The sequence below is a fragment of the Pleurodeles waltl genome, chromosome 7 (genome assembly GCF_031143425.1).
Source record: "Pleurodeles waltl isolate 20211129_DDA chromosome 7, aPleWal1.hap1.20221129, whole genome shotgun sequence".
In the NCBI taxonomy this organism is placed as follows: domain Eukaryota; kingdom Metazoa; phylum Chordata; class Amphibia; order Caudata; family Salamandridae; genus Pleurodeles; species Pleurodeles waltl.
The window spans coordinates 1,053,204,693-1,053,218,979 of NC_090446.1; the positions used below are offsets into that span (position 1 = coordinate 1,053,204,693).

General features: G+C 41.8%; 1 protein-coding gene across 2 annotated transcripts in view; it reads right to left on the reverse strand.

Moving 5' to 3' along the window:
* PECAM1 (platelet and endothelial cell adhesion molecule 1) overlaps window positions 1-14,287 on the reverse strand; it is a 302,864-nt gene that overhangs the window by 137,006 nt on the left and 151,571 nt on the right. For both annotated transcript variants that reach the window (XM_069199932.1, XM_069199933.1), the window contains exons 10-13: window positions 12,415-12,442; window positions 9,510-9,574; window positions 5,704-5,757; window positions 4,049-4,117 (exon numbers count right to left, since the gene is read on the reverse strand). In XM_069199932.1, the coding sequence (XP_069056033.1) occupies window positions 4,049-4,117; window positions 5,704-5,757; window positions 9,510-9,574; window positions 12,415-12,442 (216 nt within the window). The remainder of the gene's footprint in view (window positions 1-4,048; window positions 4,118-5,703; window positions 5,758-9,509; window positions 9,575-12,414; window positions 12,443-14,287) is intronic.

The following is a 14,287-nucleotide window of genomic DNA, read 5'->3' on the forward strand; positions in this document are numbered from 1 at the left end:
AAGGCAGAGAAAAAGGAAGAGCCATCGGGAAAGCATGCGGTCAGGTAAGTGGGGCTGGGGCAGGGTTGGGGGTAGTTTTTAGGGGTGGGGGTTGAAGGGATTGGGGTGGTTAGGTTATTTTTTATTCAGGGCAGATGGGGAGGTCGGGTTTTTAGGGGTGGAGGGGTTGGTATAATTTTGTATTTGGGCGGGTGGGGGCAGGTTATTAGCGGTGAGGGTGGGAGGGTCGGGGTAATTTTGTATTCAGGGTGGGGGCAGGTTTTTGGGGTGGGGGTTGGGGTAATTTTGTATTTAGGGCGGGTGGGGGGTCTGGTTATACTTGAGGATAGAAAGAATTCTACATTAGGTTTAAAAATGATTGCACACAAAATACCTTTTTCTGCTGAAGAATTGATTCATTTAGTTGGAAACAGCAATGGTGAGTCGCACAAGGTAAGTTAGGAGTGCATGACCAAGATAATGTGAAAATCTGCACTAACCCCTACGCCTTTCATTATGGCTAATCTTAAACCCGCATAAAACAGATCAGCCAGGTGTTTACTCGCAGCAAAAATGCTTGCCAGCATTCCGTTTTCTTTTGGCCTGATACGGAATGTCAGAGAGGGTCACACTTCCAGCATGATCTACAGCTGACCTTTGCAGCTCCCGCCTCCCTGGGGCTCCACAGGACCTTCAATACCCCATCAATAAGCCTTCTTTCACCTACTAGGGCTTAGTAACAGCATCTCTTTATATTGATTTACGGCAGGAGCTTGTCACTCTCCAGTAGCAAGGGAATGGCAACTAAAATAATTATGCCGTACACACCATTATGCAATGTTGCAAAGCCAGTGTACAATGCTAGCATAGGTCCTATTTTTTTCACATGGTAAATGAAGGCCCTATCGGGCCTGGCTTGAGACAGCTGTAGCTGCCTTGTAGAGCCTTCATCATTATTGCGAACAAAGGAAGGGGACTGGTATGCTTTTGTAGGTTTGGTTCACATGTTGATCAGTCCAATTTACAGTCATTGATTGGTACAACTGCAACTCATGACATATGGAGTATAGCTTTTCCACCATTTCAATGGTACTTTTATTAGACCAACCTGAGTGAGAGTCCTTTACATTTTTGTTGTTGTCTAGGCTTCCACAGAAATGCATATGAGACCATTCAGCAATTTTTTAAAGAAGTATTCCTCTGCTTTATAAAGCAGTGAGTGTTGCGCTTTATTCTCTTCTGAGACAATGAGGACTTCAGTGTAAGAAGCATCCATGCAGGTCGAGTTGATTGTACTGTGGCATTACATTTTTGACTTGCCATTGTTAGTGATTATCAGACTAAAGGGCTGTAATACGAAGGGTGTGGCCATGTTTACTCTTAAATCCGATGATCAGGTGGGGAAAAACCTTGCTCTGTTGCTGTACCAGAAGAAGCCATCCCACATATAGAAAAGATACTGGTGGACTCGCCACCACAACACTACTATAGGAGAAGGCAGAGATTGGCCAACAGTGAAATACTAAACGGAAAATGCAACACAGTGCACTTAGATAATTACACAGGCAGTAAACACCAAAGGGCATATTCACAAGGAATTTGTGTCGCTGTTACGCCATTTTATTGTCACTCTGACGGTGCAATCAGTGTACCATATCTATAAGGCGATGCATTAGGGCCAATGTATCAGTTTTCCGATGGATGCATCAGAAAATTCCTGCGGCACAACCGCCTGCGCCACACAGATTTTAATATATGTGAGGGAGGCGTTCCAACATAGGATCCATCTGAAAACTGATGCACAAGACAGGTAACGTGCAACTCATCTTTCTGATGTGTCGTGCTAAGCCTGCAAGGCATCAGAATTCCTACGCCACTATAACCAAAGCATAGGAACTGATGCAGCAGCTTTTCCATAGGAAAGTGACCAGCTGATGTCACTTCACACTTCCCAATTAGTGTAATTAACACATCTCCCCATTGTTAGTGGCTGTATGCACGTCCCAATGTAAATATTTGACCCCTGGAGCAGCATGGGGCCATGAGGGCTTAGATACCATTGTATACTGCAGCATAAATATGGCACACCTACTTAGTGATCCGTTATACATTAGCATACTATAGCCAATGTAGTGTAACACGTAGGCACACTGTACACTTGTCTTGCCATTCATCCTGGCCCAACAGGGTGAGCATTCCTCCATTTATTGTACTTTTACATTGCCCCACACAATAGGCCAGTTGCGTCAATCTGAAGTGACGCCATCGCTTCTGTTGAGTGACGCATTGCTGGATTTACGCGTGTTGTAAGCCCAAATTCAGCAATGCATCACCTTTAGCCCGGTTGCGCTACGTCTTGCTTGCTGACACACCCTGAGAGCTTGCAATTTTCTGCACCATCTTATAGATACGGCAAACCAAAGGCGTTATGAATTGTGCACAACTTAAAATGATGCATTGCTGCCTTCCTTGTAAATGTGTCCCAGAGCGTCTGCTTTCATGGCTGGGTAGACACAAGTCAGGAAAAGACTCAAATTAGGATGAGAGCCTCAAGAAGCAAAAGAAACCAGATTCACTTGGGCAATATACGGAATACCCGAAGCATAGAGACACCTAGACTGGGAATGAAAGCTAGGGTAGGTGGAGGGCTGTAGCACAGGAAGGGCACCTCAAGCCAGAGGAAAAACTGAGCTCAAACCTATAGGAGAGAGAGTCTTGGGAGAGGCACAGCCAGATATGCTCAGTTTAGGAGTAAATAGGATGGGTATGGACATTGGAGCAGGCTGGGACAATATACATTAGTGTACAATTAAGTCCCAGCACTTGCTGCGCAACATCCTGGAGATACTAGCCACACTGGGAGCTATGGGAGCAAAAGCCAGGCATGCTGGTGTGGACAAAGAAGCAAAGCCCGTAAATCTAGCCTCATCCCTTGCTCCTGCATCTCTGTCTGTACGGATCTGTCCTCCGGTATAGCTGTGCACATGCACCACAACCTTAGATAATGAACCCCTACCTCCACCCAGTCCCAGGGATATTCACACTCCTTACACAGGGACACATAGCTCCATGCACTGCACAGCACGTTCAGATAGTTGATGGGTTCAAAGGCAGAGCACAGCAACTTCACACAGCTTGCTCACCACCTCAGGAGCGTAGTGAGGCCCATGCTTGAACTCTGAACCCTCATCTGTCACTCACAGTGCCTCTCTACGGTACACTTCAATTTCTCTCTACACACACCACCATACACTCCCCATAGCCCCTCACTGCCCTTACTCATACTCTTCTATTGCCACATGCACCGTCCTCACCGGAAACACTCATCCATGCACTCACCCATCCATACAGCCCTCCTTCCACTTCTAAAAGAAGCAGAAGTTTTGGCTTTGTCAATGATTCTAGCTGTAGGCGTGGTTTTCCTCAGCACAGGCCAACATGGCCCAGTGGTGTCATTTGTTTGTTCTGAAACATCCTCTGTAATGTTTTCTTTCTAAGGCAGGCGGCGGTTATCTACAAGCTCACGTCCTGGTCCTTTACTGGGAAACAACCCAAACGTGGTTTCCTGCCAGTGACACCCCTTTCAAGCGCGTGAACGGAAAAATACATACTCTCTGTTACCTCACAAATAACTTCGGAGGCAGAACCACAAACAGGAGTTACACGGAAGACCACCATCCTAACTCTTCCCAATCTGATTCTCCTTACACCCTTCTTGACTACAGACCAGGCTACTGCAGTCCAACCAATATTAGCCTCCCTTAAGTTATAGCGGACTCCGCTTCTCCCTTCAAATTTAGTCAAAGTCTCCTGAGCAATTTGGACCCACCTTTCTAATTTACAGAAATGCCTGAGTCTGGTGAGATGCTTATTAAATAAAAACCTAATGTAAATTAGGCATTTTTAGCCTTTATTGTAGGCTGCATAAACAGATGTATATACATGTGTGTATTTATATGTTTATAAAATTGGATAGAACCATTTTTAATATATATACGTATAGGTGGGAATGTACAGTGCTTATGACTATTCATGAGGATCCCCTGGAAGAGAACTAGCTTTGTCTTACCTTTGTGAGAATCAGGTGCGTCTTGCATCACTTCAACGTATTCCACATCATTGATTGTTTCCCCGGGCCCTAGAGAAGAATGGTACTGCTGTTACTGAGAAAGGGTGTGTGTGCATGATGTCTGCGGGGCAAACACGGAAGGGCTTGCTGCTGCTTCCTTATGTGAGGGTTTAATTATCCCGGATTCTTCATCATTACCTGATTTATGTGAGGTGGGATACATATGATAAAAAGACACTCTCTTGTTTCACATCATACATTTATTATATTCCAGTTAGCGATGGCCCACACTTAATTTCATAAGAGGGCAAACAAGAAAGGTAAAAAAAATTAATGACACTTTGAGAAACAAATATTCACTCGTCATATAAGTTCAGGTGGCAGAGGTTCAACCTTTAAAAATATATGTTGTTGTATAGATGCTGGCTACATGTGGCACAGCCTACTGCTCGGCCAAAGAAGCCATCACTTACATCACAAGGGTAACTATTCCCTAATGTGCTCTGTCCTGAATTCTGCAGGAACTATATCATCTGAAAGACTAAGACCAAGGTGACACTAACTCACCACTATATGTCACAAGAACAAATTTGAAAGGCTACACCCAAGGTGACACTAATTCCCCACTGAACGTCGCAACAACACATCTGAAAGACGAAGTCCAAGGTGACACTAATTCACTGCTGTCCGTCACAACAACACCAAGTGGACATTTATGCCATATGTCTCTCTCTCTCTCTTCCCAGAGTACTCTAAAGCTAACACGCGCATATTAATTCTTCATCAATTCAAACTGTTTGACAACTTTTATGGCTAATTACACCACTCAGCTAGACTTACCCATATTAGTCTTTCTGTATCTTGCTTCACCCATGTTTTCTTGTTCAGGCTAACATTGCCCATGGGAAGTGCATGTTTCTGTCACTGCTCCACTTTGAGTTGCGGTTGTTGAGGTGTGAAAACAACGAGGTACCTTGCTCATCCAAAAACTATTTACATTTTTGGCACTGGCCTAGATCACTGTCCCGTTCTCAAGAGGTCTCCTAGGCATATGCTTGCGTACTTTGTGAGAACTGAACCATGTACCTACTACTTGAAACTTGTGTAGGTTGAGTTAAAATGTGACTCTTGCAATTTGTGACGTTTTTGGATACAAAATATTTTACATGAATACAACATTAATGAATAGATCTGCTAATATAATTTGTAGAGACATTTCTGTCCATTCATGTTTAGATTGACCATAGCTAATGTAGGCCTGCTAAAATGGCTACCGTTGTTTGCCATCTTGCTTTGTGACACGAAAACATTTCATCTCTAGGTGAAGCTGGAGTTTTAATGATCAAATGCAATGTTATATTGCCTTCTTTCCTTTGTGAAGAAATATTTTCTTTTCTTTGTGACAGTCATGGAATGCCCCAGACTTAGCTTCCTACTTTGTCCTTTGGAATCTACCTACCGATTTGCTAAAACGTAAGCACCAGCAAATCACTGATTGTCTACCATGAAAAGCAAATGCCACTGGACCCTTGTGGCTCACCCTCAAAAACTGCCCCAAACTGTTTCCACGAAGGCCACATTCCAGTTTTTATAAAGAGTGCGCTATAGGTATCTCATTTAGTAGAATCACCCATAACAATAGTGGATCACTTTACCTTTCTTTTCTTCTGTAGGCTTTTCAATGTGATTTTCACCGTTCTCATTGTTAGCTGAAATGGAAAATAGACATACATGTTGAAGGGACATTAAAGTACCATAATAATGCTTAGATTTAGAATAATACTATACTAATGAGGTTTACTTGATTTTCAGAGCTAATCTGTTAATGTGCTTATCTGAAACAGTGCACTTGATTACCCATGGAGCTCTGTTCTAGTCTCCCATAATTTCTAGTTTATGACTGTGAACTGTTATGTTGATCAGGGTATTGCTTATGTTCGTTATTGATTATTGATTTGATTAAATTGATTTCTCTCGGATGAAGAGAGCCCCACTTGGTCAAAAGATTCATCGGCCTAAGAGCGTTCAGATACAGGTAATTTAGTAGGTCGTAACGCTCTATCACTATTCACAAACAATCTTTGGTAAATCCAATGGTCTCACGTACAAGAGTTATTGACTTTGTCGATAATGTGTAGCCATGTTGTGCAGCCACATGACTGCTGTGCAGCATGACTAAATTTTTAAAAAGCGCCATGAGGCGGCTAGTGCTGGCTGAGACAAAGTGCTTTTTTATTGCTCTGCTGAAGCAAAGTGGGGGGGCAAACAAAGGGAAGCGAGGGTATTAGGCAACACGCAGGAAGGCAGGGACTACATGATGCAACATCGAGAAAGGGTGGGGACAACACAGATGGAGGAAGGGTGGGAAAAAACATGGAGGATGGGAGGCAAAGATGGCGGTGGGGGAGCACACTGACAGTGGAGGATGGGCGGGAGTTCCTGGGGGCAAGCAGACGGAAAACATAGGATGGAAAGGAGGGGCTGTGGGCAAGCAGACTGGCAATGAAGGGTGGTATAGTGGGGCTGGGAGCAAATAGATTGACAACAGAGATTGATCAGGAGGGGCTGGGCAAAAACAGACACACAATGGAGGGTAGGCGGAAGGGGCTGATGCTGAGGCAAGCAGATGGACAACATAGGGCTGGAGGGAGAGGCGAGGGGCAAGCAGACAAACAACGGAGGGTCGGCAGACTGGGGAAGGAATACAGAGTTAAAAAAAGGGCACAAGGGAGACTTCTGAAAAAAAACCTCACTCTTGTAGAATGCTTAAACAAAAATAAAAAGTAGCACCTGAAAAAATGCTCAGTGGAAGGACACAAGGAAGTAAGTCTACAGAAGCTTACCAATAAGAAGCAAGCAAATGAGAGCGACAATGAAGCCAACCAATGGTATGCAATGGGCGGCCTCTAAGCCCCCTGTAATGGAAGGTGGATGGATTTATGAAAGAATAGCTGGGGATGGATGGCTGGATAGAGTATGGGTGTATGGATGGGTGGATTGTGGAAGGTTGCAGTGGTAAAATGGAGTGGTTCAAAGAAGGGACATGTTATAGATGAGTGGCTAGAAGAATCACTGGATTATTTTGCCCTGTTCAGAACGGAGCACACTGTCAGTTTGGAGCCTATCAGTATCCAACTGGGGCAAGACATTCACCTCTCCTTGACCCTGCTGGAGTGCACAGTATCGGAAGAAGCCCCTCCTGACTGCAGTAGAAGTCTGATTGCAACTTGGTTACATAGGGAGCCAAGAATAATTGCTTCTGGCAGAAAGAGAAGATATGGGTCAGTACAAGACCAGGGCTTCCAGTTCACAGAATCACCTCTCTCAGTCAGTCACCATTGGAAACAGTTACAGGACAGAACAAGAGATAGCCTCTAATAATGCAATACTCTCAAGGGTTCACATAGGCTTGATTAACTATTGTTCAGCTCTCAAGATGCAAACTTTTAACCTAAGGAAAGATTCTCTATCAGAAACTTTAAGATAACTACAAGGTTACATTAACAATTCTGGAGACCTTCAGCAAGTCACCATGGCTTTATGGAAGCGTACGAACATCAGGAATTTTCAATGGGGTGGGGGGGGGGGGGGGTAGGTCAGTCTCTCAAACCTCTGCACGGTGGAGTAAATGTTTTCAAAATATATTTTACAATCAGCCTTGACTGTTCAGTTTGCATACCGAGACATAGTCTATGCAGGGTCTGAATGGGGAACCCTGGCAATCTGAGAGTGGGCAGGGAAGGGGAGAATACATTTATAATCTTCCTATACTACAATAGAGAGAACCAGTATATCCTTTGTTATTTTGGGAGATCCTCTACCACCCACAAGCTGTCCACCTTAACTTGGTCCGAACCCGACTTATTAAGGGGAAATGCAATTAATAAAATTAATAAGCACTTTAGCCAAAGGAAAGTGACAAAGTATATTGTCCAAGTCCCCATATCCCTTCTTGGGAGGCAGTAGGAAGAGAAATGTAAATCCCTGTGGGATGCAAATAGGTTAATCAAAAGGTGACTGAGCCTGAGGCGCTTCACAAGTAACACAACCACTCTAAGGAAGCATGATTGGGATGACAAGAACATGTGGCCTTGAGAAACCGCTTGAACATTTTCTACCCCTAGAATATGTAAGATCCTGCCAGGAAGAGGAAATGAGATATTCTGCTTATTAGCAAATGTGAAGAGCTATGCCTTTGTTTAGGTGCCTCATGCCAATTTAAATAAGACTTTGTCATTCTGTCATTTTGTAGACTCATGTCTGGATTTCTCTTTGCCTGAGCTGCACAGGCCATCAGAGCCCGTTGAACCATCAAGAGCTCCCTTCAGTCCAGATGGAAGATCCTCCTATTTCCACCACTGATGAAAGTCTATGTGTCAATGTGGAACCCAATATTAAAACCAAAGTCTTCCCCATGAATCCAGGAGGCTTACTTAGAGATCACTGATGGGATGGATTTCAGGACAATTGTTCTATATGGGTGTGAGCTAGTCAGCCACTATTCTATGTCTTTTATCACACGAGGTGAAATAGGGATCAAGGTGTCCTACCACAAGGAATCTAGAGCCAGTGCACTAGGAGATGCTGGATCAGAAGTCTCCTGTATAGATAGCTAGACCCAAGGAATAGTCCATACCATTGCCATTATGCTGCCTTGAACTTGAGTCTAGCGACACAAAAATGAAAGGCGTCAAACATAATTGGAATGCACCATAACATACACCAATGTTGTGGAACCGCTTGAATGTTAGCCTTATTAAAAAGGTTCTAGAGATGATAATGTGTAACAAAATCAGATAAGAAGTGTCTAGTGAGAAGAGAACTAAAATACTCTTGAGAAGATACTCCTGGGTAGAACACCCATAACCTTTGGACAACAAAAGGTTTGAGGGACATCTTGCTTTGTCCTTTATAAATATATGCACTTACGTGTGAGCACAGTGTGAGTTGTATAGAATTTGGAGCAATACAGATTAATGAAATTACCATGTTACTATGTTTATTGTTCTAATGGCACATATCCTTTGCTTCAGGGTTTGTTTGTTTTTATGTGGCCTGTTACTCTAGTGTATTAGTGCTTCATTAGTTAGAGATTCTTTCTATACTGATAAGGGACACATTTATTGACCTGTCCGTGATTTGTTAAAATCGTCAATTTATTTTCCACACCAAAGAATAACGCACCCTATGATCTAATTCTTGGCCTACATTCTGAAATTCTCCCTATATTGTTGACATATTTCTACAATTTCAAAAATAACTCCACAATTTTGCCACAGTCCAAAATTCTGATTGTGAGGAGTGTGAAATTTATTTTATTGCGCTGTTGCGTGCCATAGTAATTTCATCTAGAATAAGAAGTTATGACCCTTTTTTTCTAAATTTGCCTATGACAACATTTTATCATTTCATCCTGAGAATAATTTAATAGGCACACATATTGTCATCTCCCGTGCCTTACCATAATATGGATCTTCTGCTGTATTCTGGCCTGTAGATACTTTTGCATTGTTCGAATTTTTTGTTCTATAAATAAAACACAGACAAGGATAGACTTAGGTGGACATATTGAAAGGTATTACAGCTCTGCAAGGAAACATCCTTTAAAAGAAACCATGCTTCCTGACTCTCACCTGCTTTAACCCTAGCTTCAAGGATAAATCAGATTTATTCTTGCATGGGAACCAATGACTGGTTGATGATGAAGTCAAATGGAACTAAATGCTGCCCCATTCATTTGAGGTTAACACATGGAAATCTTCCATAGAGATATTCTAGTATGCAGATTCACACTTCAGATTTTCATCCATAACGGGGCAGTTTTCTCCAATAGTTATGTCAAGCAGAACCAAAAAAATGTGAAGAGCATCCTCAAAGTCTGCCTGCCATTATGATCCTCAGTGAACTGTGAAGCTTCTCATCAGATATGGAATATAACACATACTTCTGGAAATTGATCATAATAATAACTTGTATTTTCTAAACTCATTTCATACTTCACTTCTGTTGTTTCTAATCGTGTAAATGAAAGATGATACCATTACCTAATTCAATGGTACTCAGTTAATCGATTTAGGAAGGATGGAAGGCTGAGTTGGACCTTCTGGGATTAGAATGCATTACTGCTGGTAACCTCATGTTTTATTCCCCAGCAACATGGAACACACATCCATTATGCCGCTGCCTTTGAATTACGGGAACTCCTGGTATCTGTAATTATGAGTGGGGGTTAACAGATCAAATTCTGGGTCACTCATAGTGACCTCTGTGTTTGTTATGTGGTTTATTTAATTCTGATAGACATGCAGAAAATGTTACCTCTTCAGGGAGAATATCTCCATGCAACAATCATCTTTTGCATTACTGAATGTCTCCTTTGAATTCATTTGAATTTATCAGCACTTGTGTCTCACATAGCTGTCTCTCTTTCAGGATTATTTTCTTGTACAGCCTGTGTACTCTTGCAATGCTTTGTATACCCTTGATACACCATTAGATCAGTTTCAAATTTCACTTTTCCCATGGCCACTAAGGACCTGTTACCTTTGTCCAGGAGTAGAGAATCTATCATTCCGAGGGAATCCCTGAAATCCTCGTATTTAATAAAACCATCAAGCAAACACATCAGGAGCACAAAGCGTAGAGAAACATTTCAGGTTTAGCGTCATAGAAATAAGCACATCTAACATGAAGAAACATTGCAGCACAAAACAAAGAATTAGTTATCAGAGTAACGGCACCCATTGCAGCCATTTCACACCCCAAGCCTCAGAAAGCAAGATACATTAGTGAATTGAAGACTTACTACCCACAACAGTGCTTTCCTAAAATGTTTAATCTCCCCATTCATGTAAATTGACTCCAATATATCTGCTACCAACATATTGTTAAGGTACGTAGGCAGACAGTTAAAACTAGTAAATCTATTTTTCTCTACATAAACATATAGGGCCTCATTTATAAGGAAATGGCGCAGCGTGGTACCGCAAGCAATATTGCTGCGTTGAGCTGTGCCATTTCCAAAATGAAGGAATGCGCTTTATTTTCAAGAATATGACGCATCCCTGTGTTTACCCCTACGCTAAATCAGCTGCCTAGTGCCAACGCAGGCACCCTTGCGCCATGGTGCAAGGATGCCTGCGTTGCGGGGTGAACACCTTACAATACAATGCACATAAACAATCATTAATGGCGATTAACGAGAAATAAAAGTATTTCTTCTTGTTGCACCACATTACCCCTGGGGAGGCGTTAGTTTTTGGCGCTTCCTCAGGTTTACGATTTATCGTAAATCTGGGGCAGCATCAAAAAGCAATGGGTGTTGCGTGGGTACCCCTACAGCAACATCCATTGCACGCCCCTCTGCGGCAGAAAACTGAGTGGGGCGGCCCATACTTACAAGGTGACGTTAAGCCACGAAAAGTGGCTTAACACCGCCTTATAAATATGGAGAAGGGCACAGGGCCAGCAGAACTCCACTAAAAGTGGCGCTCCAGTGGCGCAAGGCCCTCATAAATGAGGTCCATAGTGTTCTGGCATGTCTCGTTTGTCCGATGCTTGGTTCCTAGTTACACATGGGTGCCTGGAACTGATTCACTTCAGAGAGGGTACTCTCACAAGTCACATTCCAATTAAAGGACTGGTAAAACATTTCATTTGACATATTCTAGGATATAAACTAATTCAAAATTCTACAAGGAATGACCCTATGAAGTAGAAGATGATGTTGCTTGCTTAATAGCAGTATTCTTATATTTGGGTTTTGCTCCCGTTAATTTGCAAGTCCCTGGTCAGAATGTTTATTACATTTGAGTATAAAAATGAAAGAGGTGACACTACAATTTATGTCGACTGAAGTAAAAGAAAAAAAGACATAATGTGCAGCATCTATGGTGCCTTGAAATACGCATAAGAGGACAGACATTCGCTGTCCTCCCAGTTCCCAATACAAGGAGCCCGTTTGATCATGTTCATGTACACCACAGACCTATACTCTTAACAGTCAGTGCCATAAACTGGGATCAGGTATCCAGCACCAATGAATACACTTCCTTTCCACTGCATCTCTAAAGCATCTATGGATTGTAAGCTTCTCTCTCTAGGTTACCTGGTCACTGATGCGTCTAAGAGGCTAAGAGGTGACATTAGTTGTTTGATATAACAATGTAATATATTGGTAGTTGATATTGTGGAATCAATATAAGTCCTGGTCGATATTATTGACCCTGAATTATTTTTCCTGTACTTTGTTTCCCCAAGAACAGCAATGACCTAAATGCGCTTGGAAATTTGCAAATGTAAGAACAAGGGAACATATTGTTTTGAATACCTTCATTTATTCATTATAGTATTTAAACACCACTTACCTTGCCATTTCTAGAGAAAGCTGTTTGGCTGGAAAAGGAAATAAAAACAATTTGTTAATGTCTAGATAGATGGAACTCAAATATAATGCAGGAAATATGAGTATTTGAAACTTGCCAATTGCACCACTACATTGCTTACCGAATAAGCCACTTGTAGTGCCTAGCAGTGATATAGGGCCACATGTATGTAGCTTTGTTTTGGTCGCAAACAGCCTGATTCACAGAATAGGTGTTGTTAGTGACAAAAAAAAACGTTTTCCTATGTACAAAACCCTATTTTGCTATTTGCTAACGTATTACCGAATCACAAAATGGGTTAGCGATTTGGTATTAAGAAGGGGCGTGTTAAAGTCGTCCCTTTGTAATAGGGATTTGCAGTCGAACGATTTGAGACTGGAATGCAGTCACAAAACATTTGCTTTTTAACACCAATTTGAACTTGGTGCTAACGCATTTGAAACAGGAAGCAATGTTCAAGTGACCATGCATGCAAAAACGTTTTTTAAGAGCATGCAGTGGTCCAACGAACCACTGCCTACTCTTAAAAAATGAAACTGAATGGTTTAATATTTTTTTTTTAGGAAAACAGGCTGCATTTAAAAAAAAGATTTATTTAAAAGCAGTCACAGACATGGTGGTCTGCTGAACCCAGCAGGCCACCATCCCTGTGATTTTTGCGATTCCCAGTGGATTGCAAATTGTGACCTACTTCATTAATATTAATGAGGTAGGTCTATTTGCGACCCACTGGGAATCGCAAAAGAAACTCAATAGAGTTACATACATTTGGGATTGCAATTTCCTAATTGCGATTCGCATGGAATAGCAATGATGAAATCGCAATTCCTAAGGCACGTATGTGTGGCTCGTAGTGCCAAATGCTGCACACCATTGATGTGCCCAAAAGGCAAACTAGCTTTGTGTTGTTTCGTATTTGAATAATGAACAATACATTTTATGGTGCCATACGTTGGTAACATCAGCCTCTGATCACTTTACCCCTAAAATGTTGTTGGCAGCTTTCATAGCTGACACTTTCCAAGACCTCCAACACAAACAGGTTACCTTGCCAGGCCAATTTGGACAAATTCAAATATCGCCAATACAAAACTGTTGGCTAGTGCCCCAGAAAGTGGAATTGAACTTACAGCAGAGAGAGTAAGACAGCATAAAGTCCTGTGCGTCCAATAATATGTAAGAACTTGACAATTACTGAAACCATCAATTCTCGAGGGGGGCCCTTGTAGTTTGCGTGGCCTAGGGTTTCAACTCACTGTTTGTGAGAATAACTATTACTGTTAGAGAACCTCGGGAAATAAACTGCAAGCCTCCGAATCTGGGCAATTCAATAAAAAAGGAAATTGATTTTAGAGCATCATAAATAACGGGAGTGGTGCACCTGATAAGCTTTACAGTAAGCACTAGTAGCAAGAACATCTTCACACATAAATTAATTTAACACATGCTTCTATAGTTGAAAAAACATAAAAACGAGCACTGCAAGCCAACCTTAAGCAAAAGATGTCCTTATGGCAGGAAATGGTCATTTCAGTTGGTTGAATAGTGACTTTTATGCTGACATTTACAATGTATTTTCGATTATGAAAATGTATACCTAGGTTACATTTTTAATTGTTTTGTTTTATCAAGTAAGAAATGCTTAGTTGCAATAGAAGGCTTATAGAGGTAACGAGCTGGTTTTCGAAGAGCGGTGTTACACTAAGTCCTTCATCTATAGATTATCACAAGTCGCACTAATTGTGTGAAATCCACACCGTGTCTATTTCTTTGAGTTTTCAATTTGGAGAAAGACCTTATAATCACTTCTAAAATGTAGTAATATTACTTCACTGCAAGGGAAATCTGTGACTGT